This window comes from Trypanosoma brucei, chromosome 10 (genome assembly GCF_000210295.1).
Source record: "Trypanosoma brucei gambiense DAL972 chromosome 10, complete sequence".
In the NCBI taxonomy this organism is placed as follows: Eukaryota; Euglenozoa; class Kinetoplastea; order Trypanosomatida; family Trypanosomatidae; genus Trypanosoma; species Trypanosoma brucei.
In genome coordinates, this window is record NC_026743.1 from 1,085,197 (window position 1) to 1,107,583 (window position 22,387).

At 46.6% G+C, this 22,387-nt stretch overlaps 11 protein-coding genes across 11 annotated transcripts; all 11 read right to left on the reverse strand.

Annotated features, from left to right (window-relative positions):
- Positions 1-429: 429 nt before the first annotated feature.
- TbgDal_X5420 (expression site-associated gene (ESAG) protein,putative) lies at positions 430-1,737 on the reverse strand (the record flags this gene model as incomplete). Its single annotated transcript, XM_011779419.1, has 1 exon — positions 430-1,737. The coding sequence occupies one exon, from the start codon at positions 1,735-1,737 to the stop codon at positions 430-432; it is 1,308 nt and encodes a 435-aa protein (XP_011777721.1).
- Positions 1,738-2,017: 280 nt separating this feature from the next.
- Positions 2,018-2,746, reverse strand: TbgDal_X5430 (T. brucei spp.-specific protein; the record flags this gene model as incomplete). Its single annotated transcript, XM_011779420.1, has 1 exon — positions 2,018-2,746. The coding sequence occupies one exon, from the start codon at positions 2,744-2,746 to the stop codon at positions 2,018-2,020; it is 729 nt and encodes a 242-aa protein (XP_011777722.1).
- A 1,266-nt stretch (positions 2,747-4,012) lies between these two features.
- TbgDal_X5440 (hypothetical protein, conserved) lies at positions 4,013-4,681 on the reverse strand (the record flags this gene model as incomplete). The annotated part of the gene is made up of 1 exon (XM_011779421.1): positions 4,013-4,681. One exon carries the CDS (start codon positions 4,679-4,681, stop codon positions 4,013-4,015), a length of 669 nt encoding a protein of 222 aa, XP_011777723.1.
- Positions 4,682-5,157: 476 nt separating this feature from the next.
- TbgDal_X5450 (T. brucei spp.-specific protein) lies at positions 5,158-5,892 on the reverse strand (the record flags this gene model as incomplete). The annotated part of the gene is made up of 1 exon (XM_011779422.1): positions 5,158-5,892. The coding sequence occupies one exon, from the start codon at positions 5,890-5,892 to the stop codon at positions 5,158-5,160; it is 735 nt and encodes a 244-aa protein (XP_011777724.1).
- Positions 5,893-7,447: 1,555 nt separating this feature from the next.
- TbgDal_X5460 (pumillo RNA binding protein PUF1) lies at positions 7,448-9,166 on the reverse strand (the record flags this gene model as incomplete). The annotated part of the gene is made up of 1 exon (XM_011779423.1): positions 7,448-9,166. The coding sequence occupies one exon, from the start codon at positions 9,164-9,166 to the stop codon at positions 7,448-7,450; it is 1,719 nt and encodes a 572-aa protein (XP_011777725.1).
- An 853-nt stretch (positions 9,167-10,019) lies between these two features.
- Positions 10,020-10,883, reverse strand: TbgDal_X5470 (hypothetical protein, conserved; the record flags this gene model as incomplete). Its single annotated transcript, XM_011779424.1, has 1 exon — positions 10,020-10,883. The coding sequence occupies one exon, from the start codon at positions 10,881-10,883 to the stop codon at positions 10,020-10,022; it is 864 nt and encodes a 287-aa protein (XP_011777726.1).
- A 458-nt stretch (positions 10,884-11,341) lies between these two features.
- On the reverse strand, positions 11,342-12,115 carry TbgDal_X5480 (stress-inducible protein STI1-like, putative; the record flags this gene model as incomplete). The annotated part of the gene is made up of 1 exon (XM_011779425.1): positions 11,342-12,115. One exon carries the CDS (start codon positions 12,113-12,115, stop codon positions 11,342-11,344), a length of 774 nt encoding a protein of 257 aa, XP_011777727.1.
- A 317-nt stretch (positions 12,116-12,432) lies between these two features.
- On the reverse strand, positions 12,433-13,335 carry TbgDal_X5490 (leucine carboxyl methyltransferase, putative; the record flags this gene model as incomplete). Its single annotated transcript, XM_011779426.1, has 1 exon — positions 12,433-13,335. One exon carries the CDS (start codon positions 13,333-13,335, stop codon positions 12,433-12,435), a length of 903 nt encoding a protein of 300 aa, XP_011777728.1.
- A 468-nt stretch (positions 13,336-13,803) lies between these two features.
- On the reverse strand, positions 13,804-17,169 carry TbgDal_X5500 (hypothetical protein, conserved; the record flags this gene model as incomplete). Its single annotated transcript, XM_011779427.1, has 1 exon — positions 13,804-17,169. One exon carries the CDS (start codon positions 17,167-17,169, stop codon positions 13,804-13,806), a length of 3,366 nt encoding a protein of 1,121 aa, XP_011777729.1.
- A 26-nt stretch (positions 17,170-17,195) lies between these two features.
- TbgDal_X5510 (DNA damage repair protein, putative) lies at positions 17,196-19,037 on the reverse strand (the record flags this gene model as incomplete). Its single annotated transcript, XM_011779428.1, has 1 exon — positions 17,196-19,037. The coding sequence occupies one exon, from the start codon at positions 19,035-19,037 to the stop codon at positions 17,196-17,198; it is 1,842 nt and encodes a 613-aa protein (XP_011777730.1).
- Positions 19,038-19,393: 356 nt separating this feature from the next.
- TbgDal_X5520 (hypothetical protein, conserved) lies at positions 19,394-22,366 on the reverse strand (the record flags this gene model as incomplete). The annotated part of the gene is made up of 1 exon (XM_011779429.1): positions 19,394-22,366. The coding sequence occupies one exon, from the start codon at positions 22,364-22,366 to the stop codon at positions 19,394-19,396; it is 2,973 nt and encodes a 990-aa protein (XP_011777731.1).
- Between the last annotated feature and the right edge of the window lie 21 nt (positions 22,367-22,387).

Sequence of the window (22,387 nt, forward strand, 5' to 3'; positions counted from 1 at the left end):
CATCAGAAATTGGTGGCAAAAATCCCTCCCCTCCCTTTCCGGTCTTTTCGCTGGCCGGTGAAGTGTAGAATGGAAAACATCACGTCGAGTTCACCTTCACTACGCACCAACTATCCGCACTCTTCGCCTCCACAACGATGCGGTACATCCTCAGAACCCCACCACCTCCAAAAAAGAAGGCGGTGATGGAATGTTATTATCCCTGTCTTTCCTTCTTTTCCATCGTGAATATTAGCACTATCAATAATACCCTCACATAATATCTCTACACAAGCCCATTACAGACACCGCTTCAGCTAGTTTTCATCCCTTTGGCGGTATATCTCGATGGGGAAATTATGCGTCATTCACCCATGATATCATCACAACAAGTAAACATACCACACACCAATTCGGAGTGTCAGAGAATGTGGTATGATGTTGTTGGGTCTACTTTTTATTCAGAGGTCCAATAAGCCACCGGGGGTTCGCGGCGTTTGAAACGTTGCAGACAGTACTAAATTTTACGTACTTACGAGAGCCCCACACGGTGTGGATTTCAGTAGTATAACGTTCCAACAAGTATTTGTACGCTTCCCGTTGGGTGGAAGAGTCCCGTAGTGCCCTATACCAACTCGTCTCGTTGATGAATTGGAGCATCTTTTCGCTTCGAGCGGCGGGTGGGCCTGGGAAGTGCAAGATCATGCCATTTTTAACCGGCACCCCGGACGGATAGTGAAAATATCGTGTCTCGTAATCGAGAGACATTATTCCCCTTCGAAGCAACAACTTTCGATTCGCATGTTTTGGCCTGGTAACACTCCATATAAACACCATTGTCCACATGCTCTGGTCGCACCACCACTTGAAACTCCGTCGTTTCAGAGCGAAGAAAACCTCCAAAGCTTCCTTTAGTGCCCACACTCTGGCTATCATCCCTCCTCCATTAAGGTGTGATTCCCCCGAGGGAGTTTCCCTCAAAAGAGCTTGCGTTCCCTCTTTAGTGGAAACCGCGAGTGCTCCCTCATAGAGGTTCATACACATATCCCTCGGTTTAACCTTCCGAGTGTCTACACCCGTCATGATATACGTTTGTGGGGCATGACAATTCTTTTCAGCGGCGAATAATAACGGTGGTGCCACTTTCCCATGAAGAGTGTCTTCCTCGCTAAACAACTCTCGCGTGCTCGGTGTTGTGTTCATAAAATACTCGATTGCTTCTTCTCTTCTCGCTGCTTCTGAGAAGAACGTATCGCCGCCATCAAATATCACCATCACATCATTATCCTGCATCCTCTTCCACAACATATACTTTCGAATCCACGCCCACCTCCATGCATGCACATAAACCGCACCTGCGCCCACCGTCGCAACTCTCACATTTGTAAGAACAGAACTCAGAAGCATTCGACACCACCCTGGGGAAGGTTTCGTTTGCACTACAACATAATACACTCCTGGCGAATGGTCATTTAAACTACTATTCTTCACCCACCGCTTGGCCTCCCTCTTCTTGAAATCCATTACCCCCATAAACATTAACACAATCAACAGCATTACCGCCGCCATGACATATAATCTTTTTCTCGCATCTCCCCCAACCCAGGGCCCCTTTAACATAAACCAACCTTTCTCAGAAAAATGAAAAGAAAAAAAGAATACAGAAAAAGATTTTACAACAAAACAAAAAGACATAAATAAGCAATATCCATACAGTCTCGATCCATTGGAGGAGAATATGAGATAAGTGACAAACATGCCTCCACCGCAATATGGAACCACAACAACAACAAAAAAAAAACATCACCCGTTTAGTATATATAAACCACAAAAAGAAATTATAGCCGCCTCCAGGGCAGCGCGTACGTATATTACGCTATAAATCGTAATGGAAATATATTTATTTAAAATAACGTTTGAGGATATGCGCTTTTGTATTCCACCGGAGAAGCGGATGCATACATATACGCATACACATATATACACTATGGTATACACAAAATAAAATAGCAAATTCGAATAAGAATAAAATAGTTGTTTACGCTAAAAGAAAAAAAGGGATGAGAAACATTGCTTTACCAGCATTTGAAGAAAAGTGGCATGCGTTGGTGACCGGTGCAGGTCGCGGTGACTCCGTGGGACCGGGTGCCTCATTTGATGCATTTGTGGTTCCTTTTTTACCAACTTGAGTCTCTTCTCCATCTTTTCCCTTTCCCTTTCCATTTCCATTTTCTCCTTCTCCTTCTCTTTCTTTTTCCTCTTCCTTTCCTCTCCCACCAGATCCGCTTTGAACTTTACCACTTTCCGCTTTATCGTTTTTACTGTCACTTCTTCCCCCTCCAGCACCATTTGTTGCACTCTTTTGTTTTTCATTGGTTGCGGGTTTACACACATCCACACCCCAGTTTGCATTGGCGTATTTCAAACCGTCCGGGTCGGGGTCGCCTCCAGGGTGTGGAAAAGCCGTTACCACATCATGTATTTTGCATGTGTAGTCTCGTTTATCTCCCGGATACGGAATTTCTATTATGCAGAAGGGACTTGGTTCATCCGTCATTTTTTCGTTTGCGCCGACCCGACATTTGGTTTTCACGAAATTGCACACATTTATGACACCATCGGGCCCCTTGCTCGCTTCCCACACGTAAGCGGGGGGACAGTGACCCGGTCCCAATGGTGGTCCTTCCATGGGATCTTGGGCCAAATTTCCTCTTCCAAATAATACCGACAGTTCAATTAACACAAGCAACACTTTCAGGTTATTCATTTCCAAACTTCCTGAAAACCAAAGTCACATTTTTTAAAAAAAAAACACCATTGGAATATTTTCATTCATACAACACAAGCCCTCACATTAAAACATCATTCACAGCAGTATGCTTTTAAAAATAGTGCATTGGGTTGAAAACACTACATCATGCATAGCAGCGTGTCCACCGAATAACCCAATCCCACAATCACCATTGATTACACGTGCGAGGCACCCACTAACAAGTGTGGTTATTTAACCTTTTTTTAAAAAAAAAAAGACGTTGCCATAAGTAAAAAAAAAACACAAACACAAAGACACACACACACACACACGTATTTATTTATTTATGTACGGGGAGGTAACTTTTATTTCATGTGGGCAGTATTGAAAAGACGACAAAATTGCGTAAAGAGGAGAGGCAGGAAAAGGAATTATGACAAGAATACAGACACATGCATCTCCAACAAAATGTTATTGCAGCCGAGGGGCTCAGACATGTTTTAGGGGAAATACATAAAACACGGGCCCTTCTCTATGGCCAATGATTCAGAGGAAAAAGAAACAAAAAAAAAAACAAAAAGAAACGACATATGCAAATCAACGAGCAGAACTGGAGGACAAAACAAATGACAGAGAGTACTTCAACTTCTTTTTCATTAATCCCCCCCCTTCCGTCCCGCACGAGTGGGATAAAAGTAACAAACAATTCGGCAACCAAAGTTTTTTTTTTAAAAAAAAGACTTCGTTTAACAGAAACAAACAAACAAACAAAAACACACAATTATCTGTTAGAGGAATGGTCACGTAACCAATAAAACAATGCACTCATCCGAGACGAAGGATTTAACAAGCTGACAAATAAACGATACATAAAACCTCACGCAGCCTTTTGTTTAGCAAAAGGCCGAGTCGCAACAGGGCTCTATTAATTCGTTTTCATTATTGAGGTGACATGATAGCGAGACAATTTCCATACAAGGATGGAAAGACACACAAGCACACACAAAAAACAAATAAGGAAAGTTAATTGCTTCTATTATGAAAGTAGAGCGCCCGGTATATCGCAGTTCTAACAACGATAGTGCTGTGAATTTCATGTAAACAGTTGGGAGTTAAACAACCCTGTGCAACATCATTGTGAGTTAAAGACATATGCACATATTCTGTATTATCCATCCTCATCATTCTGCTACTTTCCAGTCATCTCTCCATCTCTATATATATATATATTTTTTTTTCTTATCTTATGGGATAAGAGACATCTGGTTCCATATTAATACATCAAAGTGGAATGTTGTGTAGATTTGGGCATTTGCGTGTGTCCGTTACTTCTGAGGAAATGGCATTTGTGTGATATCGCAATTTTAAATTCCACAGCACTTCACGTGTCGTTTCCTTGCGCTTAAGCGAATGGAGAAGAACTTCCACCTCCAGGTGTCCTTCATTTTCTCTTCCCACCACTGCGTAACTAAACTGGCCGCGCCATTTTCTCCTAATCAAATCATCTTTGAAGAATTTCATGAAGAGATTTCCCACACGATCGATCTCGCTGTGAGTTTGTGGGACTTTACACTTCTCTACCCATATTTCTTTTCGTGTTTCTGCCGGACTCCCAATAATATGATGAACAAATAAAGCCCATTCATCCTTTAGTGTGGCGGCTACGGGATTTCTTTTTATCATTTCCTCTAATTCGCTACAATCCGCCTCTGACATGTTTGGGGCGGGTGTTTCCCGCCTAAACTTTTTCATAAACTTCCCGAAGAAACTCATTAAAGGAAAGGAAAAACAAAACAAAACAAGTTCACAAGCTGCTACGGAAATCTTCGCAAAAGAAAAGAAAAGAAAAAAAAAGGGAAAAAATGTACTGCGTAAAGAAGAAGAAAGGGAAAGAAAGGAATATAAGGAAAGCGTAGAATGAAGCAGAGACTTCCCCATCTTATCCATCATATATATATATATATGAACAAGCGCTCATAACCCCACATTAAATAAACAAATTTGCATACACACTCGAACATGTGCAAACGACAAGAAAAAAGGGGGGAAAAAACTACCCTCATCTCAACGCCAAGACTGCCGGTACTTCTTTTTTTTTTTCTTTTGCTGTTGTTGTTACTGTTTTTTCTTTTCTTTTCTTTTAAGATAACAGAATAAACACCGGCTCAAACCACAACCGTCCATACAATAATCACTTTATCTCTTTCTCTCCCTCCTTGCTTCAAGCAAATCTTGCCGCCACCACATGGGAAAGAGAAAGAGACACAGAGAGAAAGGGTGAGTTGGAAAACAAAAGAAAGAAAGAAAGAAAGAAAGCAGAAAAAAGAGAAAAAAAAATAAATAAATAATAGTGATATTAATAACGAACAAGTAAGCACATGAAAGGATGAAAGACAGGTGTTAAATACACATATAACAGCCCGTGCTCATGTGCAAACAAAACACAAACAAAAGGAAGGAAAAGAAAAAGAAAAAAAGAAAAAAAAAGAGGGGAGGGGAGGGGAGGGGGACGCACAAATGTAAGTAAGCAAAGCGAATAGTGAAAATGCCGACTCGCACAAACCAGCGGTGGACGCCCTCACGCAAAAGCCACACGCATCAATACCAACAGTGGGGAAGGGGGAAAAAAAAAACAAACAAAAGAGAAAAGAAAAAACAAAAGAAAAACAAACAAAAAAAACAAAAACGAGATCACCCCTCAGCCAAACCGCAAAGCGGAAAAGTAAAAAAAAGGTGGGGAGTAATATGTTAATTCTGATAAAAACAAAAACAAAGCACACGCAAAATAGATGCACTACGCAGAGGTCAAATAATGAAGTATCATTTAACAGATACGACAAAGATAAACAACCAAACAAAAAAGATAACAATAACAATAGTAATAGTAAGGAAAATAACATAACACAAGTAAACCGCAAAAAAAAAAACGCCAAAAGAAAGCAAAAAAAAAAAAAGTACAGCAAGGAATGTGTGTAAAAGTACGGTAATCGACCAAAACCAGCGGTCCACCGTGTTGCTCCACACGCATATTTTGCCAACCGCCCACCTCCATCATCACCGCCTCCTCTCCAATGAGGAAAAAAAAGAAAAGAAAAAAAAACAAAAAAAAAACTACCCTCCTTCCCCTCTTTGTTTTTTTTGTTTTGGATCATCCCCTGCATTAGCCACAATTGCTGTGCGTTTGTGTATGTGTGTGGGTAAATAAATATTTACAGAATTATTGTTATTATTACTACTTTCCCCCACATACCACTATTGCAAAGAAACAAAAAAAAAAAAGAAAACTGTAACAAAAACGCAGTGTACGCATACATGTTACACAAGTATAAATGTATGTATGCGTGTGCGTAGGAAGAACTTAAATAAATAAATAAATATATATATATATATATATATATTTGTTTATTATTTCCTCAAGAATTTTGTCTTTTTCTTTTTTAGATAATCAAAGACATTACAACAGTGATGAAGCACGTTGTGAGCATATTTCATGCAGGGGACGGGATGAGGTAAGGAGGAGTTAAAAGAAAGAAAGGAAAGAAAGAAAAAAAAAAGAAAGGGAGAGGAAAGATAAAAGAAGCAAGCAAAGCAGGAAGCAGGAAGCAAAGAAAAAGAAAGAAAGCAAGAAAAGTTGCGCAAAGGTCAGGTACATGATGACTTAACCAGACTTCGATTTGGGGTGGAGGAGGAAAAAAAAAAACAGATGGAGAATCGGAGGGGTGAGAAGAGTTTTTTCTTTTTTTTCTTCCTTTGTCGTTGATGTTGGTGTCGCGGTGTCGAGGTGGAGGGAGGGCGCCGGGGGGAGAGGGAGACAGAGAGAGGATTTTTTTCTTTTAAAAAAAGGGAAGGAACGTTAGGCGCTGTGGCTGCCGGATCCCCCTTTATTACGTTTGTTCTTTTTTTTTCTTTTTTGTTTCCCTCTTTTTTCTCATTCTTACCTTCCTTCCACGCAGCATCTCCTTTCGTTTCGGTCTCACACGTACCTCTTTACTTCCTTCTCGTTAAACTCCTTTTTCTTTTTCTTCCTTTTTTTTATTTTCTCTAAGATGCTCCAGCATCATGGTAGCAGAACCGACAATGATACTGACTGATGTTGCGGGAAAGAAAAGAGAAGATAAGAAACAAGGGGGTACCCCAGTTGTTCTTTTCTTCCTTTGCTTTATGAGTTTCATTTGTTTTTTTAGTTTTTATCTTAATTTTGCGCCGCCGTTGTTGCTGTTGCCACACACCTCCCTCCGCTCCCTTACCTCCATTTCACCGAGTCAATACAGTTTTGAACAGGCATACACATACAACAAAAAAAAAAAAAAACAACGCCACTGTTTTGATTTTTTTTTTCTTTTTACACAGTAACGATGTGCTGCACAGCTGTTTTCGCCTTGCAGCACCACGTACACATACGCATTACATCGCAAATTTCCCTCGTTACAACGTGTTTAACGAAAATTTTCCTTCTTTCACTAAGAAAGCAAACAAACAAACAAACAAGCCCTTGCCCAAGTTTTATTTCATTAGAAACAGTTTTTCTCTAACGCCTAACTTTCGCAGTCTTGACTTCCCTCATTTCCGCACCTGTTTGCTCCCATCCCCATCCCCATCGCCATTCCCATTCCTTTCATCCTTTTTCTTCCTCTTTTGTATGTGTTTTCCTCTTCCTCATTCGTCAGTCCATTTCTTCCCGTTGTCGTAGCCCCTTTTCTCTCCATGAGCCTCCCACTATGTTCCTTTCTTGCTTTCCGGATGATGCAGTAACGTAAAACCTTGCTGTGGGTCCCATATGTTACCTCCTTTCATAATATCCATTGGAAACTGCTGTTGTGGATAACCCTGCGGCAGACCAATGAGTGTCTGCTGTCCCGGAAGCATTAAAGGCATGTATTGAGTGGGAGTCATGATGGGAACCGCTTCTTTTGCTACACCCGGAAGCGACAAGGCAGGTCCACCAAACTCATCCGTTCCCACAATCGTTGGAATACCAGCCATACCGGGGAGTATGTGAGTACCAATGAAACCCTCATGCATTCCCTTCTCCATTACTTGCGGTGCAGGTTGGGCCCATCGTTTCTTATTCTTTTGATTGCTGTTCTTTCGAGCCAGCTCACGCTGCTGGCGCACCAGTTTTGATTCCACCTTCACACCATGGGGAGAGTTCTTAAGCATCCTTTGCAGTGGCATAATGGAGTCCCGCAGCTGAGTGAACTGCTTCTCCTCGGTAGAAGTCACTATCGCTGTTTGGATAACGTAGTTTGCAAAACTATCCGTCAAGAGCTTCGGCAGGATCTGCGGATCAGTCAGTTCATCCACAAGAAGCTGCCGCACATCTGGTGTCGCACTCTTCAGGCACTTTTCAATAACGTTGCTGCAAAACTTATTGCATGAAAGTGCCGCCACGTTGTGGAGCATTTGCCTTATTATCCGGTTTGTGTAATCAGCCCCCTCGCTGCCTGTACTTGACCGCTGCGAGAGCTCCTGCTCATGATCCAAAATGAATTGAATCACATAGTTTCCAAACGGATCGTGAACGAGCTTGATGGTATCGTGGACGATTGTGTCCATCAATGTTGAGAAGTATGGCTCTGGCGCCCACTGAAGGCATTTCTGAATGACGCAACATCCGTGTCGGTTCCCGCACACATCCACGCAGCTTTCAGGGAATTTGCCGTAGAGCAGCTGGTGTATATGCGCCAGCTTTGACGAAGAATCGTCACCCGCCGCACCACTTTCCCACAGCGGGGTGCCTCGAGCCGCCGCCAGCAGTCGCGAAACCGCGTGGTTACCGTCGATGTCTTTGCAAAGTTCGATAATACACTCCGAGAAGCACTGTGCGCTGAACTCGACCTCCTCCAAACTTTTCAAGGAGTCAAAAACCTTTTGCATCGCCCTACTTCCATTGGTATCACAGCAGATCTGAGGTATTTTGTCCTTCAGTACCTCAAGAAGCAAAAGAAACTCAGAAAGATCGCTTTCTGAAGCCGCTATGTAGTCTGTGGAGTACAGTACAGGGGCGACTTTGCCTCCACTCTTCAACATCCCGAGGGCATGTTGGATCAACTCACTCCCGTTGGCATCGACCATCAGCTCACCCGACCTGGCAATCATCGCGTGTACGAACGTGTTGCGAGACAGGTGTTTTTTCCTATTGACTTCGTCATCACTTGTGCACTCCTTCAGCGCTTTCAATGCATCGACGTACCGGATCGCTTCCCGCAAACCGTTGGCATCCCGCATGCAAAAATCCAACAGGTAACTCTCCCGGTCATCATCTCCACCGAATTTTACTACCAGTTCCTCGACCCTCCTAGTTTCATTGTTATTTGACTTCTCGTTTATTTGTTGTTCAGCAGTTCTTATCTCGTTGTTAACCTCGCTCAACTGCTTTAAGATGTTCTGGCGCCGTAAGTAAAGAGTTGTGATGGTTTCCTCATCCGACGACATAGCTTTGGTCCTCTTCTTTTTTCGCTTATGTTACTTCTCCCCCAACGTTCCACTTGCCCTCGTTCTTTCTTTGTTGTCCCTTTCCTCCCTATTATTCACCCTTTCCCCTTCTTCGAAGGACAGAAGACACCCACAAAAGTGACTTAGCGGTTTCTCTCCTGTGATTTTTTTCTTCGTGCTATTTGAGCCGTTTCTCTTCTCTTCACTTCCTACTCACTCTCCCCCACCTTCGCACGTTTGTTTGTGTGTGTGCCCGCGTATGTCACCAATGAGTGGCACATTCAAGGGTTACAAGAACATCATGAAAGAAGCAAGGAGGGAGACCGAGAAACAATAGCAACATAGGATTATGCTGACATATGAAAGATTGCCAAACGTACAGATACAAATTTCGCTTACGTGCGATCGACTGGCCGACTGGTTGAAGCGAAAGCTGAGTAATACATCCTGGAATTGCGCGATAGGCCGCGCAGTTTCCTATCAAGCGCAACCCATCATTACGCAGCGAAAAAAAACGCAAAGGAAATGTACAAACCCACCCCACCCTCAGCCGATCCTTGCACAAATGTGAAAGATAGTGTGTGAAAGGGAGGGGAGTAAAAACAGTTTCCACACAGGAGGAAGAGAAGGGTCATATCCACACACCGCATGCTGAGACAGCTATAAAAAGAAAAATGACCATAAACATAACGGTACACACCCGTAAGAGCGGTACCCGCGCAGAGGTGCACAACGGTGGATACACCCAGTAAGCAAAGAAAAGGACAGGAAGAAGGTGAAGGCAGCGCACATGATTGAGTAACAAGAATTAACCTTGAAAAAAAAACGGGTGCTGATAATGTAACCAATGCACCTAAACGCTCCTGCGGCGCTTGAGTCCCGATACATGGCCGCTTTCAGAAACACTGCCTGTAGACGCTCGGAACAGTCTTGAGCCAAAACTTAGCAGAGAACTCAGCATTGATGTCGGTCCAGCCGCGGTCACACGACCGGACACATTTCCACATGAAGCACTGCACACATCCTCTGACCTCTCAGTCTTTGTACACTCACCTGCAGAGCCGTCAAGTTCCTCCTGTTCCTTCTGCTCTTCCCCTTCTTCCTTTGATTTGGATAGCTGCATATCGCTCTGTTCCAAGCGGGCGACGAGGACCTTTTTGATCCCACAGGTGGATAGCCCTCTTTTATGGAGAAGCCGACGAAGTTGCACGACAATCATGGCGTTGTACCCTGTTTGTTCATTCGCTTGTTTAGCAGCACGACGGCGGCCTCGCTGCGGTGACACGTCACTGTATTCCGAGCTGCTGGTCGGATCGGAGGAACAAAATGATGGACAGGACCATGAGGATTCGGAATCGGTTTCTAATTTGGGGGCCATGCTGTCCGACAAGCTTGCCCGCAAAAACCGGCAACACTTTCTCAGCGATTTGTAAAGCTGAGCACCATTCCGCCTCGTCGTTGGGGGGTGCAGGGTGCCTGACCCATCCGCCAAAGTATAGCCGCCGTACGATACAAGAAGTTCGTTCCCAATACTTTCGTAACCTGGTGACCCTGTGGTTCCATTACTGCCCGTCTCTGCATGACCATTGTCAGACATACTTGGTGACTTCAGTCGAAGTAAATCGGAAACCCGAGGTGGAAGGGGATCTGACATCGACCCGAGAAATTGGGCATCATCGTCAGGAACGTACACAATTTTCCGCCCGGGTTTCCTCATTCCTTTGCACACACACACACACACACGCTGGGGATGATCCGCTGGGCAAGACAAAATAAAGAACAGAGTAAGATGAGCTCGGATCAAAGAGGACAGATGGGAGCGAAAGCGACCGCAGTTACAAGTGAGTCGGTGCAGGTGGGAAAACGGCACCCACAACACCTACCACAGACACGAACATAAGGAAGCAAGGAAACATAACATGGGCGTCCATGAGCCAGATGGAGCGCCTGCAAACATAATGAAACAAACAACAGTAAAATAGGAATAAAGTTATTAAACCCCTCTACGCACTAGCACGAAGCACATACTGCACCACACGCGCTCCCGTGGCAAATACGTCCCTCCCCCCCCCCCTCCGCTGGCTTGCGGTGGTGTGCGCCATAGACCCAATGTTAGGGAAGCGGAGAGTGGCGTACGCACCGCCTACGGGACCATGAGTCTTCCATGCCATGCATTTAACCCCTAACAGCCCGTTGGCATCGCAGAACTCCCTGAGAGACGGATTGATTACCCGGGGCCAGTCGATTAACCTGGTTATAGTCCTCCAGCGCCTTCTTCCATTTCTCCAACCCCTCGTACGCAATTGCGCGACGAAGAAGCGCCTTTACGTGAGCCGGCTCGATGGAAAGCGCCGCGTTGCAGTCATCAATGACAAGTTGGTAACTGTGTGTTTGTTGATTACAAGCCGCACGGTTCGCGTAGTAATTAGCAACTTCGGCACCACCTCCAGTTGACAGTTCAATGGCTCGTGAATAAAAGAGTGCGGCGCGCTCGTACTTGCCAGCACCAAATAGGGAGTTACCGATAACTTTAGCCTCTTCAGGTGTTCGGCAAGACGCAGGAGAAACCTTTTCGTTGCGCTCCTTCAATATGTTGTTTATTTCCTGCAACCTCGCCATCAGTTCTTCGTTGTTGGGATCCGTTTTTAAAGACTGCTGAAGAGCCTTCTGCGCCTCGTCATAGTTACCCATCGCTTGGAGCGCTGCACCCTTCCTGAAGTACCCCTTAAACCACTGCGGTTTAACGGAAATGCAGCCCTCCGCATCCTCCAGGGCCTCCTTGTACTTTGCTAAGGCATTCCAGCACGCTGCCCTGTTAGAGTACAACGCTGCTGCACCCTCGGATTGGGGATCGACGTTGATAGCCTTCGTGTACCATTCAATTGCCTCTTCATATCTCTTCGCTGTGAAGGCCTCATTTCCCTTTGCCTTTAAGTCAGCTACAGACATATTACCTTATGCTCTTCTTCCTTCCTTTTTTTAAAAAAAAAAGACTTAGTGATGTCTCCTTCACGGTGACATGGTTGTTCCATTGGGGGAGGGTTGGAAGATATGCAACGAGAAAAAGTAATTTTAGTAACCGCAACCCGTACTACAAGTGGGAGGTGAATCAACAATCATGTGTCTAAATACCCCCCACTGACAAGCACAGTGACATGTGGCAAGGCAACACACGACAGGGATATGTATAAAGGGTCAATGGCTGCAGCCGACGCGCACATCACATATATATAATGATGATCGATCAGGTACAAGGGGAGGTTATCTCACGTCCACAACGACGTGGGAACGGCATCGGGTTTGTTCGACGCCAAGACAAAGCAGTAGTGGTCAAGCATGATACACCATTCATCCCAATCATCGACTATTTCCAGCTTACACAGCCACTTCTGAGTACTCTGTGGTACTTCTAAGTAAAGTTGTTTCATGGATTTGGAAATGACGTTTGGGAGTCCAACTTTTCTACAGCGCTCCGCATGTGCCTCCACAGTGGGCAATTCGTGGATGCCACGGAGCATAACCCCCATGGCCTTTAGATTATTCACCATAACCTCACCAAAACGGTCATCTGGTCGAATAGCATCGTAAGCTATCAACAAGGCTGATGTGTCCTTATCCAGTACATCACTCAGTGTTAGTGTAAGAAGGGTGGAGGATACACGTTCTTCTAAGTACACAAAGATCATCTCAGCCAGTATCACCGTGGGAGCATTGTTGAGAGCGCTCTTTTTAAGCAGCTCACGCATCTCATCCGTTTTTCTTAGGTCGCACGCAACCAGCTCGTACTCGGGGCCCGTGTAACGAGTAAGGGCTTCTGTGTCGTCGATGACGCGGCGTTTCCTCGCAACCAGATCAGGGAAGTCTAACTCAATATATTTGGCGATATGTATGTCTGGTTGATCCTTCTTCAAGCGGAAATATAGAGTGTCCATGCCGCTCCCAAAGCTGATCACTTGCAAACCAACCTCACCGCATTGTCCCCTGGCAAAATGAAGCAAACTGCGCTCTATTGCCTCTGTTCGGAGCCAAGTGCCACGATTCATAAGGGGACTGTTCATCACTGTAGAATCCATGACAAAACAGGAGGCGAATGGATCGTTCAAGTACGTCTTACTTACACAGTGCACCCTGCGGGAGCATGCACTATACGCCGTTTGCTGAAGCGCCATCTGAGGAAAGCAGCTATTGCTTCCCTGTATCACTCCCCCCCCTACTTCCACACCCAAGGGTAACAACTATGTGACACATATGAAAAAGAAAAAAAAGCAAAATAGAAGCTCAATACCGACATCAAAAGAATCCAACTTTGGGTTGGCTACAAAGCATCCCCACTATCGCACTGGAGATCTACGAGGTGAAAGGAAAGGAAAAGAAACACAGTATTTTTTTTTCATCATTCTTCAGTCCATAATAATCTTTTGTCTTGATTCTTGTGGCTTTCAAATGCGTTAGACCGCCTTTTCTTCTCATTTCAGCCACACTGAAAAGGTGCTTACTTGTCCGCACTTTTCGTTTTTCCCCCCTCCTCACAACACCAGACATAGCGAACGCATAACGGCACAATCCACGGTTTGGTTGTCTTTTTTCTTTTTTTCTTCTTCCTTCGGGCTTTTGTGAGGATTTTTTCTTTCCTTTTTTTAAACGAGAAGAATGCCCCTTATTCCACAAAGGCTTTCCGAAATTATTTCTGAGAGACTACGTAGAGAGATAATCCTCTGCCGGTCATTAAACACTGAGCACTGCTGCGCCGTGGTGAACATGCGACGGAGTATTGCTGCAGCGTGTGGATTTGAACCCGACAGTGTTGATGTTGTTGTTTGTATTATTTCTTCCATGTAGTCCAAAGGGAGGCAACCGCAGAGAGCGACCAGGCACCGTGCGACCTGAGGAGACAGTGCCATTGAGAGCTTACCAGAGAGAAAACTCTTCGTGAGAGCCGAAAGCAGAGAAGAAAACAGCTCACTATTATCCGCTCCCGTGCGGTGGAGGAATGTAACGACAGTCTCTGCGACACTTGTTCCGATACGCTGAACGTCAATAGCATCCGAGTTCAGTGTGAACATGAGTACTATCAGGAACGCTTGAAAATCCGGAGAGGACACAAACTCTGCTGTGAATGCATCCGCACAGAGTTGAAAAGCCTGGAGAACTGATCCCTTTAACTCGGGCAGTTTCAGGCAGCGTTCATCAAAGAAACTAAGAAACGTTGCCAGTGCTGACACGACACACAAACCTAATGAATGAGTTACGTCAGGTGGAAGGCTTGACTCCATCATAGACCACTGCGCAACGTCACGGAGGAGGGAAGACATGAGCTTAAGCATGCTTTGCTTCTCTTCTTCCGCATTCTCCGAGCACCAAGTTGGGTCCTCACGCAGCACCTTCATGGCAGCATGTAGCGTTGCGGTCACTTTTTCCATCAACCACAGCAACGGCTCGTCCATTAGCAGTGGTGAGTATGCCAAAAATAGTTGTGATACCATCTTGATGCTGCGAACGGCGAGCTCCTTCTCGTAAAACCTGGTGGCGCTCACTGACAGAACACGGTTGCAGATCCCCATTATAATTTCAAGGCAGGAAACAAGTCTATCGCCGTCCTTTAGTGAGCTGAGGAAACCACCCAACGACCCGCAACGCTCCAAACACATGTCAACATCAACAGAGGTAAAGTCGGTGACTTGTGTGTCAAAATTGCAAAGAATACGCAAGAGATCTGTCGGTGTTGCATCTAGTGGAAGACACGCGATGCAGAAAGCCGCGATGCATCCCCTCGCCGTTCCTTGCACTTGTTGGTTGTTATGAACCATTTCTTCGGCCTCTCGCAAGACCTCGGGGGATTCTTGAAGAGCGGCAATTATACTTACACTACGCGTACTGGCATCGAGTACCTTGCAGCTAGCTAGTCCAACATCCTCATCATGTGCAAAAACGCGCAGTGAATAGAGAGCACATCGGATGATCGTAACACACGCACTAGCCAGCGCCAAATTATCACCCAAGGGATCATGCATGTAAACGGTTATGAAGTTCCCCAGCACATCCAATAAGGCAGACATCACAGCGGGACTTGCTAATGACACGTTTTGTAGTAAATCCTGCAATGCATTCATGGCCGAAGTTGTAAGTCTCAGCGCCGGATGCGAAGCAGACAAAGGATACGGTACGAAGCAAACGGGTGTTGAAATGTGTTCCCCATCACAGGGGTCGGCAATGAACGCCGCGGTGAGTTTTAGGACCACCCACATACTTTCTTGCACCTGCTCCCACTCCGATCCCACACGACTCCCCAAACCGGCGCGCCACCTCTGAAGGTGGTCCAAAGCATTGCAGAGAAGCACTGTGGTTTTCTCCGGATCCTGCCGGCCCATGTGAGCGACGAGTGTGATGTGGGACGTTGTAAAAGCTTCGGTGAAGTGTTCCTGGTCGTCGGACGAATGGGCATATGTCAGCTTCGAAGAGAGGAATGCGTCAAACACGCTGAGAGCCATTGCAGCTACAGAAGCCTCGGCACTCGACGTCATTTGTGTTGTCCTGAAAAGACAGCTGAGTACCTCATCCAGCGCGGCCATAATTCCGTCGTTGTCTGGGTAGCGTCTGTCAAGTTCAATTAGGCGGTTGGCGATAAAAGACAATTCAGAGAGGAAAGGTTCCATTATTTCTGAGAGGCTGAAAATGTCTGAAAGGTTCTCCAAAATGCTGCTGCTACCAGAGAGAATCAAAGATAACGCGGTGCTCGCTTCTTCATCTTGTTCGACTCTAGCTAGAAGATCTCTCGCCACGGCGGTGACGAGTAGGAGAAACTTCCTTCCGTACCTTAACCGGTCATTCAGGTCCCATGCATCCACTACAATGTTGCAAAACTCGCGTATCAGCTCTACAACAGGTCTCTGTTCGAACGGCACATCGCAGATACGCCCCTCCAAGTACCATGCCTGCAGCATCTCCTCGATACCTCTCCTCCTAGCACCTTGCATAGGGACGCCTGCCACAAGTAACTCATGCCACAAAGCGCCGGAAACCCTCAGGGGTTGGTTACACGGATCACCCTCCGGTATGTCTTCTTCGAAGAAAATGTGGTGAGACCACGAAAGGGCGGTGTTAAGGCCTGCCATGATCGTCTGGAGGACACGATGGCTTAAGACTGACCCGCTAGAGGCAGCGCAGAGGAGCACATTGAGGAAGCGGGCCAAGCCATCGCACTCGAATGCGGAGCGGCAATCACGGTGGAACTTGAGCGACATACCGCGACCCCGAGAAGGAGGACGGTAGAGACCAAACTCTTCGATCAGGTGTATAACCACGGACCCATTAAGCATAACGAGGAGCTCCGACTCGCAGTTGCTCAGCTGATCCAGCATTTCAGATACCATCTTCTCGCACGCTGTTGCGTCAAAAGCACCCTCTGCGTTTGCACAGCCAAGTTTCAAAATAACCGCCACGTCCAGCGCCGTCTCTGACAACACGGGACGCCATGGAGGGCTAAGAAGCCTGTCACCTATAACTTTTGCATATGCTGCCAGCGAATCAACTAACCCTTTTCCACGCTTGCTTACGGTCAACCCACAGCGCGTCAAGTACACCCTCAACAACCTAAGGGAAGTGAAATGCACATATATCATGTCGTCGCTAACACCAGCACCTGCACTATCAATAAGGACAGTAACAACACACTCAGCCGCTTGCTCATTATCAATGGATTGCAAAACTCGGACAATACTCTCGGCATCGTTATGGCGCCCTTCCTTGATGCACTGTGCCGCGCACTCAAGCTGTTGACGGAAGTGGCAATCCATCCACAATGTCTCAGCGATTTGACAGCATCGAGTGGTTAAAAATGCACGGCGCAAAAAAAAAAAATAGGGGAAAACATCAAAGGATACAAAGATGGAAAGGTATACAAATACACCACACTCACACAATCTGAGGTTTCTAGTATAACTAGACGCGGGGAGCGCACATGGGGAAAATAAAGCAGACCAATGATGGCCCGGGTGGATGAACATGTTTCGAGAGTAAATTTATTTCTAACCTATGTAAAAGCAACAGGGTGAGGCAATAAACCTTGTGCAAAAGAAACTAATGTACGAAACAACTCTTTCATCTCCCCAGAAGGTTTGGGACTTTCGGCACACCTCAAAGCCGCGATGCGGATAAGGGCTTTCAGTGTTGTGTAGTCAACCTGTTTACCGGCTTGGACGGCGAGTTTCTTCCACTCGGAGACGAATGAATCGTCCACATTGTGGTTCATCAAATCATCCAATGCGAGGAAGTCTATTGAGTCCCCAGAAGATGATGGGGGCCTCTTCGCTGGCTTCCCTCCATTTACAAGTGACCCCTTCTGGTTTGACGCCCTTTTCGAAAAGGCATCGGCAAGCGACAGTTGCACGCCGGTTGTATGCTTCGGAGTATCTTTCCCATCGTGCTCCAGACGGACGGTCGTGGCTTGTATGGACATTCCACGGATATCCTCAATAACAATGTCTGTAATAGTGTCAACACCGACGGTCCAAATAATCCCTGACTTTGTACTTTCTTGTAAGCCAAGTTCCTCCACCCTTTCCTCGTCACGCATTGTACGGCCAAGGACAAGGAGAGGCCCAAGTGCGCGCTCTACACAAGCAAGCATTATTTCCATATCACAAGACTTCAGCACGGAGCTGAAGTTGACGGGAATATGGAACTCAAGGCATTTTCCCCTTCCCATATACTTTAGGGTCTCCTTCGGGTGCAGCGGGTGCCGCTCCAATATGGTAACTCTTAGCCCGGAACAGCAGTACGGACCACGCCCCATCTTGGCACATACTACATCCAGCAACTGCCTGGCGATGCTCCATACATCTTCAACAGTTTTAGGTCGAACGGCATAATTCATTGAGCAACCAATACTTGCACGTGTCCTCTTTCCCATTAGTCTTTGATTTTCTTCGTCGCCAGTACGGGTCACCAGACGCACATCATTACCCCGGCACAAGTTATAGAAGTTTTCTCCCGTCTTTTGCCCGAGGACACGCTGCAGTTGCTGCTTCGTCAACTTCTGAACGTGCTGACACAAAATGTTTTCCTCACCTACGCCTTCCATATCCCCGAGATAATCACCCAGTAGAGGCACCAACTTAGCAATAGTTGAACTCCCCGCTCCATGTATCTCCGAAAAAGGCAACTGCGAAACGATTGCCGTCACGTCCTCAGGGCGGACAATGAACGTTCCATCCGGCTTTGCAGATTGCGTTGCGATTCGGGCAAGCATCACATTAGGCCCGATCCCACAAGACACCGTACACTTCGTGGCAGCTTCCAGCTCACGACGGACTTCGTTACAGTAGTCTTCCACCGCCTCATAGCTATCAGTGTCGAACGCGATCATCACCTCGTCAACACTGTAGACCTCAACGGACATGGTCAGGTGAGCAGGGCAGAGCTCGAAGATCATGCGGTAAAGACACATCGCCACCTCTCCACTCCGCTCGAGGTCATAACTCAGAACACGCAAGTCGGGGCAAAGAACCCTCGCAGCGTTGACGTACATGCCTGCACGTACGCCGAAAGACCTCGCAACGTAGTTACAAGAGGAAATGTCACTGTTTCCTCGCCCGGCTGCAACGCAAACCGGCTTATCACGAAGATGAGCATTCTCATCCCTCGCCAATACTACGCTGCAGAAGAAGGCATCCATATCCAAATGCGCAAAGATTGCTTGGCGATCAAGGACGCCGTGATTCCAAGCAGGATTCTCCGCGAACCACTCCTTAAACAAATCATGTGCCTTCGTCTTCCATTGACCAATGAAGTGAAGGCGTGAGTGCTGTTGGAAATGTTTAAGACTGTTTAATTGGTCCCGGACCCGCGACCTCTTCGGTCCATTCGTCTCCATGTTGAAGAAAGAACTGTGCAAAGCGATTGAAAACCTCACGCGCGCAGTCGTCAATTACGAAATCTTCGCAAACGTCACGTAACACAACGTCAGCCAAGTGTAAAGGGGGTGGGATCCGGCTCTCTCCTGTACCTTCCATATGAAAAGCTACTTGCAGCGGCATGGAAGTCACCGCAAGATCGAAAGAGAAGAGAAAAATAAAAGCAACAAGATGTTTTCGACGGTCAAACGGCGCACTGTGGAAACGTTCGTGAAATGCACATGTTGAACATGAATTAGAAGCACCAAATGTACAGAGAGGTAAAAAAATAATAATATTTGATGCACGGTATCTGTGACACGTAATCTACTACATTCTACATGATATAGACAATAACATTCATCTTGCCATTTTGCTGGTCTAAAGGAATTGAATGAACAGAAGTGGTGTTGTTCCGCCGCATCGCCTCCGCCCTTAAGAGCAGCGAAGCGGTGGCAACCACATCGTCACTCCCATCGGCGCCAATCCGGAAAAATAAGACTTTGCTCTCGTTTGTTAGGGGTGTGCTCCACTCTAACTGAGTTTCCGGGAAACAGATACGGAAGAAAGCGCCCGCCGAAAAGAGTGTTTGTGTCTCGGACAACCTGCAAGTGACTCCTTTCTCTTCCTCACTACCGTACATGGCGACGTTGAGTGACCCAGCGAGGTCATTAGTTACGAGCGCAACGTTGTAGAGTCGCACTATCACCGGCGTAGCAGCCTCCCGGATAAGCACAGGCGGCGAAAGGCTCCGCTGGTGAACAAAGTTGCGGAGCACATCTCGCCCGACAAGTTCCTCAACAATAATGGCGTCTCGTCCCCAATAAAACTCCTTGAAGAGTGAACCAAAGAGTTGACGACTTCGTTGCCGTTGGGCTTCACGCTTAGTGACAAATGATTCCTCCTGACGGCGGAAGTAATCCATAAGAGCTTCTACTCCCGTGCGCTCTACCTCCGGTTCCTTGTGTGCGCTTCGTTGCTGCCACTCATCCTCTCGTGATATTATTCGATCAAACAGACGGCGCAAAGCCTCGTAAGAATCTTCAACACACTTGTGGATATGGCAACGGCACACGCTCTCTTCCCTCATTAACATCAACAGTAACCTTTCATTCGTTTCGCACGCCGCAGTTTTTCTCCTTCCATCGGGTTCCACTGTGTGAACAAGTTCATCGGAAAGACGCTGAAGGAGTTCTTCTAACGACATATATTGTGTAATAGATCGAGTCGACCAGAGCTCTTCTGAGCAGTATTTTACGGGCCGGTATCCCCCGCGTGAGATGAACAGGGCACCAATAGTTGTTTCTGCTTCGGTTATAATGCTCAAACGCCCGTCAAGCTCATCCACCTCACAGGACAAAAGATAGGGACGGCTGTACCTGAAGCTCTTTGTTAGGAATTTCCACCGCTGCTGAGCTCCCGTGCCTAAGTCTAACCGCACGAATTGTTCCACATCCACCAACTTCTCAAGCGCAATACCACAAAGCCCCCGCTGGAACTCCACTGCTATGTCCATGCGGTTCCACTGTTCCACATCGCTAAGTATGTTCGCATATACCCATCGTCGACCGTAGGACTCACTTACAACAACCTCCTTGCGTCTACATTTCTCCCTTTCCAGCAATGCCCACTGGTCCGAATATTGTCTCCGGTACCATTCTTCCACTAATTTGGGGTCGGGCCCAGCATACACTGGCTGCACCGGTTCATCGTCGACAGGACTGCTAGACGGCGCAGCTTCCTGAAGAACAATGACCGACCAAGCGCTGCGAGCTTCAGAAATAATCGCAATTCGTTCATTTTCTTCATCGTTCAAGAGTTTCTCGCAGAGCTGCGTTCCCAAAGTTGCATAACTGCTTCTAACCATCGACTCCCAACAGCTTGCTTCTACCTCCATAATCGCAGCTGCCCTTCCTGCTGCGGTTAATTCACATAGCTGAAGATGAGAGAACATCATCAAATTCATCGCTTCCTCTATCTCAGCCTCGATAAGCCGCTTCCGGCAGCATTCCTCCTCAGATTCAACGATCATCGCGCTTTCCATCATCCGCTTAGACCAAACAAAATTGTGATACATATTTTTAAGCTGGGTGTACTCCACACTTTCCTCTGCCCAAAGTTCTCTAAGTTTGTGAACTACATCGTAATAGAACTCGTCGTGCTCAGCTTCAAACTTTTCTATTTGTCTCTTCTCACGGTTGTGGCACTCCCCAATTGCGTGGAAGCCGTGTCTCCACTGGTCAAACACACACATTCGCTCGTACCACTCAAGCCTGTACACAATGTCGGCAGCATCACCCGGTTTTAGCGCTTGATTGAGCAATTCCCGCCACCCAAGGTAGAACCCCACACGTATTTCCTGACGCTTCTCCATTTCGTACCTCTCAAGAACGGCACGAAGGTCCATTTCCCTGATGGGTACATTAAGCAGAAGACGTGCGACTTCTCTCATTCGTTCGTCATCAACGAGCTTTCGTCTAATCAAGGATGCACGCATAACTGAAGTCACCATGAGCCGTGAGGCGCTGTTTTCTAGTTCATTGGCCAATATTGCAAGATTCTGGAGGCTCAGTCGCTCCAAAGAGCACCGCTCACGCTCCTCCTCAGCATCAAGTAACACAATATCACGTTTAAAGTTGTCGGAACGACAGCGAGCCCAGAAAGAGACACGATACGATTGTTGGAATAGAAGCTCCATGCCGATGTGTCGACTCGCTTCGAGGAAGCGCCTCCTGGTAACCTCCTTGCGGCACATTCCTTCCAACTCGATCAGCTCTCTGCGTCGATCGGCTTCTACCGCTGCCATCTTCCCAAGAAAATGTCCGTACAGATTTTCAATTCGCTCACGAGCAAATACGTTATAAGCTAAATATCTGCTATACATCTCATCCCACACAACTTTGAAGAACGCTGCCCTCTTTCCGACTTCTGAAACGGAGGCAAGCCAGAGCAAGTTGCGGCACTGCTCCTCTTCCTCACACAGTAAAGAGTATTCCTCTGCAATGTATTGTCCAGTGAGGAACGCCTTTTGCATCTTTACTCGGCACCGTGATTCCTGGCAGGTGACAACCCCCCGCAACTCTTCCTCAAAGGCGGCGAGACCCTCGAGCGAGCTGATCCCTTTCAGCTGCCGCACCATTTGACGCGTCCTCAAGCTCCCCTTCGCTGGCATACAGGTGACTGGCTTCACGGGTTTGTCTGATGCCTCTAGAAGTAGATCATTTAAGATACCGTAAAGCGGCGTGTAACCATTTTTTTCGGTCGATGCAGCGACAGCGGCGCTAACGGTGAGCACCGCTGTTTTTGGCATCGAGGCCACTTCGTAATTCCC